At 45.6% G+C, this 5,000-nt stretch overlaps 2 protein-coding genes across 4 annotated transcripts in view; one reads left to right on the top strand and one right to left on the bottom strand.

Annotated features, from left to right (window-relative positions):
• Window positions 1-3,923, bottom strand: part of LOC132970627 (cerebellin-2-like) — a 123,990-nt gene extending 120,067 nt beyond the window's left edge. The window contains exons 1-8 of one of the 2 annotated variants that reach the window (XM_061034487.1): window positions 3,760-3,923; window positions 3,197-3,247; window positions 2,910-3,038; window positions 2,109-2,388; window positions 1,620-1,708; window positions 1,330-1,380; window positions 453-581; window positions 1-329 (exon numbers count right to left, since the gene is read on the bottom strand). The exon at window positions 1-329 is cut by the window's left edge and continues 91 nt beyond it. In XM_061034487.1, the coding sequence (XP_060890470.1) occupies window positions 31-329; window positions 453-581; window positions 1,330-1,380; window positions 1,620-1,708; window positions 2,109-2,388; window positions 2,910-3,038; window positions 3,197-3,247; window positions 3,760-3,898 (1,167 nt within the window). In that variant the 5' untranslated portion in view covers window positions 3,899-3,923 and the 3' untranslated portion in view covers window positions 1-30. Of the gene's footprint in view, window positions 330-452; window positions 582-1,231; window positions 1,381-1,619; window positions 1,709-2,108; window positions 2,389-2,909; window positions 3,039-3,196; window positions 3,248-3,759 lie in introns of both variants that reach the window. The other variant, XM_061034488.1, reaches the window with a different exon arrangement.
• Window positions 1-5,000, top strand: part of LOC132970626 (sodium bicarbonate cotransporter 3-like) — a 56,242-nt gene that overhangs the window by 35,396 nt on the left and 15,846 nt on the right. The window lies entirely within an intron of this gene.

The raw sequence follows: 5,000 nt of genomic DNA, 5'->3' as shown, positions 1-5,000 counted from the left end.
AAAGTCCAAACTCTCCGTTGATTGGCTGTTTTAAATCCCCTCGGTTGCCATTGGAAACAGCAGGAAGCCGCTGAAGGTGCTGTGGTGGTTGCTGTTGTCCCAGATCTGCGTGTTGTGCCACAGCTGCAGGGCGAGCGTGTCGCCTTGCTCCAGCAGCAGGGCGGCGCCATTGGAAGCCGTGTCGCTGCCCTCGCCGGACTCTGCCTCGTGGGCGATCAGCTGGACCTCGTCGTTGTTTTTGTAGAGAACGGCGCTCATGGGGAAGTTGGTGGGGGCGTTGGCTGTGAAGCGGATGTAGTAGACTCCACGGGTAGGCGCGGTGAACACACCTGGAGGAGGCGGGGTTAACAAAGACGTTTTCACACGTGCATGGCTGAACATTTCTGGAGAACACAGGAAGCTGTAGCAGGTTTACACTGTGTGTGTGTGTGCGCAGACTCAGTGTCACTGACCCGTCTCAGAGTTGTACGCCTGTCCGATGTTGGTCAGCACGTCTTTGAAGATGAGTTTTTTGTTTCCCGACGTCGTCTTCTGCAGACCGTTTCCTCCCAGAGAAACTGCAAACGCCACCTTCGGTACGTCTGGAGAAAAACAGACATTCAAATAATGACCATCAGTCACTTGAGTTAGTTTACAACTTTAGCAGCTCACAAGAAGATCTAAAGAAGGTGATTCTTTTTAGGGATGTTACGGTAAAAAAACGTAAAAATGTGAGGTCACACATATAAAATCCTCTTCTCCATGTTCCTTTAACATGTGTCTCTAATCCGTCTACAAACCCCCCAATGATGAGAAAAGTCCATCCTCTCCGTCTTCTGCCTGCTCCACTTTTCAGAAAATGTGTGCTCAAACAGGCCGTTTGGAGATGTTCCCTTCATGACATCACAAAGGGCAGTAGCCCCTCCCCCAGGTGGGTGACACTCCCACAGCTAGGTGTTTGTTCTGTCCTCTGAGTCTGCCTTCTCACCGTAAACAATAGGACATGGAGCGACAAAGACCGAGTACACCCAAGTCCTTCCAGAGAGGGGGCGTGGTCAGACACAGCTCATTTACATATTTAAAGGTACAGACACAGAAACAGCCTGTTCTGAGCAGGGCTGAAATAGAGGGGTTTATAGACATGATCAAATACAGGATCAGAGTGGATTTAGAACAAGAAACTTCACACACATGTTTTGAGGAGCTCTGAGACTTATTTAAACTGAAGAAGAAGAAGAGGAGGATATGTGACTTTTAAGTGTAGAGCGTTATAACCTGATTTTTGTGCAGGTGTGAAAGCATCATAACTCTGATTTTGAAAAGTTGTGCAGAGAGAACGGAATGACTGACCTCTCATGGCCTTCAGCTCGTTGGCTGTGGACGTGAGTCTCTCTTTGAAACCTGGAAACACAAAACCATCAACATTTCAATGAATTCCTTTATCTCATTCAGCCGATCAGACCAGACCATCAAATTAAGATTTAAAGCGATCCAGAGTTATGTGAAGCACTCAGATAGTCTTTTAACCTAAACCCTTAGTTTAAGGTCTCACTCACACTTGGCAAAGATGCTTCTGAAGCGCGATTGTCCCCCCTCCCCATTCCCCCGCTGGCCTGAACTGCCGTTCCCGTTCGTCTTACCTCGGTTTTCTGTCTGAATCTGCGCCATCGAAGCCTGAAGAGTCTTCATCTCGGTTTGAACGTTAAACTCTGTCGGAGCTTCGTCTACCCTTTAACACACAGGAAGAAGTTTACAGAGACATTATATCTGTTTATAGATGTCGTAAATTTGATTCTAACAAAGCTTCCTTCCTGAATGGAGCGAGAATGGATAATTCACGGTAGCAGCTACAGGAAGTTGTATAAATCCTGCGGCGCAGCTACCGCCAACTCGCCGCAGAAGGTCAAATTATTTCACTCTGTTAGCGCTGTGTTTGTGAATTAGATGCTTTTTGCAATGCGGCTGATTGGCATTTAAAGAGAGGACCATATTTTCATTTGAACAAACGCAAAGTGCACCAGAGCGTCTGCGGCGCAGTGAGTGGTCGATTTAACCCTTCGTGTATCTTTCGCGTATCACATGGTTTACTTTTTTGACTCGTTTAGAAAGGTTTTGATTGTGGTGCTCACAGGGGGAACAGCAGGAAGCCGCTGAAGGTGCTGTGGTGGTTGCTGTTGTCCCAGATCTGCGTGTTCTGCCACAGCACCATCTTCAACGTGTCACCCTTCTCCAGCAGCAAGGTGGCGCCGTTGGACGCCGTGTCGCTTCCTGTGCCGGACTCCTGCTCGTGGGTGATCAGCTGGATCTGTACGTTGTTTTTGTAAAGCACGGCGCTCCTGGGGAAGTCGGTGGGTCCGTTGGCTGTGAAGCGGATGTAGTAGACTCCACGAATCGGTGCTGTGAACACACCTGGAGGAAATGACAAGAATTTGGCAAGATTTTCAAATTAAAACTGAAGTTTGAACTGCACAACAAAATTAGCGCAAATATATGCACAGAAACCAAACTAAGGTTGAATGAAAGTAAATTTCCCAAATCCTCCGTCGTCCTTATATCAAGAGATGGAAGCCTGTAACCAAGACAACCAGCTACCCCAATAATTTGATTCACTGCCAAAACGCCATTGAACGTAATGGAACTACCCATCCCACAATCCTTTGCGAATGATTGACATTAGCCATGAATGTCTGTAACCGAGTTCCTGTTTTCCTTTTGCCTCTTAGCTAGGGCTGGTTAAAGAAATCCATTCATCAATGCATTACAGTTATTATTTTCCCAATTCAATATCGATTCAGGGAAATCCTGAGATCGATTTTTTTTCCCGTTGTAATGACACCTCTCTCCACTAGGGGGCACTGTGGGTTGTGTGAATTTTTATTGTAATGGGTTGCCACACCGTTACAGTGACACACGCTGCTCTCATATCTCACCTGTCTCAGAGTTGTAAGCTCCGCCCACGTTGGTCAGGACATCCCTGTAGATGAGATCTTTGTTTCCCGTTGTCGTCTTCACCAGGCCGTTTCCTCCCAGCGAGGCGGCAAAGGCCACTTTGGGTGTTTCTGTGTGAGAATGAAACGTTGAATAAAGTCAGTTTAGAAAACATCTCCTCAGAGTCGTTTAAAATCTGGAGTAAAACATGAAGCTTGAGATGAATGTATCCAACAGATCCTTTTTTATTTACATGTTTGTCTTAAGCTCCATCTTTGATGTTTCTCACCTTTGACCTCCCTCAGTTCTCTCTCAGACGCCTCCAGACGGCCAATCAGCTCTGCAGGAATTAAAAAAATAAACTGAAATGAATTCACTCTGTCACGGTTCATTTAATTTAATGCAGTTATTAGTCACATAAACAATAATGGAACCTTTCCAGAAACACTTCAATAAGAGTTCAATTTAAAAAGTCCAAGCCCCCCCGTGTCCACCTGGCGTTTTTATCTGAGCACCAAGGGTCCTCTTTTAATTGTTCCCAATGAAGGAAAGACAACATTTCAGAAAGGCGCTGTCATTGCACCCCATTGCAAAGTCAGAGGACAAACATGGGAAAAAAAAGAAATATAAAACATTCAGTTAAAAGCGACTTGAGCAGTGTTGTTGTCATGGAGACGGGACGCACGTGCAGCACCACCGTGCATATCATAATTTATTCATAAAATGCCTTTTCGATCTTTTGTCTTTAAATCCAATCACAAAGATTTTTTTTATAACAGAATGAAAACTATAAACTAACTGTAGTGAAGCATCGTCTTATTGGTCACTGGTGCAGCCGAGTTCCTCTCTCACCTCGTCTCTCGGCCTTCATCTCCTCCATGGCGACCTGCATCTTCTTCAGCTCGGCCTGCATGTTGACGGGCTGAGCGGCGCCGAGCTGGGCCAGGCAGGCGAGCACCAGCAGCAGCAGGACGGGGAGTAAGCGAGACATGATGAAAGACAGAGCAAGGAGGACTGAGGCGCCGCTCTTTATAGAGATGGCGTGCGGACCATGAGTCCAACGGTCTGTCCTGAGTCAGTGTTTGCATTGAAAACACATACATTAGACCTGATGGCAACCAGGTCAAAGGTCACAAGAGTCAAACTCTACTTTGGATGGATTTGGCTTCTTTGATTGAGCAAAAGCCATCTTAAGTTACTCAGACACACGCTGAGAAAAACACCAACAAAGATCAAGATTTAAGAGATGAGCTCACACTGCACAAGTTAAATCAGGACGGAATCCTGCTGTTGCCATGGTGATTTTGGATGCTGTCTGTCAGTAAAGTTGGGGAATGGTCTCGTGGCTCTGCTCTCTCACTGTGTCAGTGTGTGCAGTCGTACGACCAAAATATCAAACGTGCCAGCAAATCATTTGACCGGTGGTTAGGGTTAGGGTTAGGGTTAGGGTTAGACCAAGACGCAGAAGTACTGCAGTTCCTGGAGTGTCCACTAGAGGCTGGCTGCAGAATTGTTAAATTGTGTGTCAGAATCACAGGACCATCCCTCTCTGACCTTTCTCATTTCTATAAAGTAAAGTGTCTGAAGAAGGCTCCGTTTCAGTTTCAGCCTGCAGGACAAAGAGAAACAAGTGAAGAGTTGAAATGAAACATCAACAGGATTGTGAAGTTTAGATTACAGGATGTCTCCGTACGTCTGACCTGTAATGTTCTCTGACTGTAGTTACTGATTGGTGGACTTATTGATCAGGTCAGTGTCCGATCATTCTGCTCTCTGATTGGTTGACTCCGAGGTCAGCTCCTCTTATCTGCAGCGTGCGTGCGTTGCACAGAGATGTTTTTATTTGAGCTCAGACTCATGATGCTTTTCTTTGGATCAGTGTCAGTCGGAGAGTTTTGTGTTTGGACACTCGGTAGAAATGATGCCAAGTTATGGTTTTGTGCTCAACATTTTCTTAGAGTTACATCTTTTATTTTAATTTTATGTTGACTCTTACTGTGTTCAAATAGAATGACTTTATTGATCTCAAACTGGTCAGATGTGGTGTTACAGCAGCAGGTTATCAAAGCAAAGAAAACTATATAAGAATAGAG

The sequence above is a fragment of the Labrus mixtus genome, unplaced genomic scaffold (genome assembly GCF_963584025.1).
Source record: "Labrus mixtus unplaced genomic scaffold, fLabMix1.1 SCAFFOLD_53, whole genome shotgun sequence".
In the NCBI taxonomy this organism is placed as follows: domain Eukaryota; kingdom Metazoa; phylum Chordata; class Actinopteri; order Labriformes; family Labridae; genus Labrus; species Labrus mixtus.
Note: the sequence above shows the minus strand (reverse complement) of the source record. Positions and strands in the feature narration are given on the sequence as shown.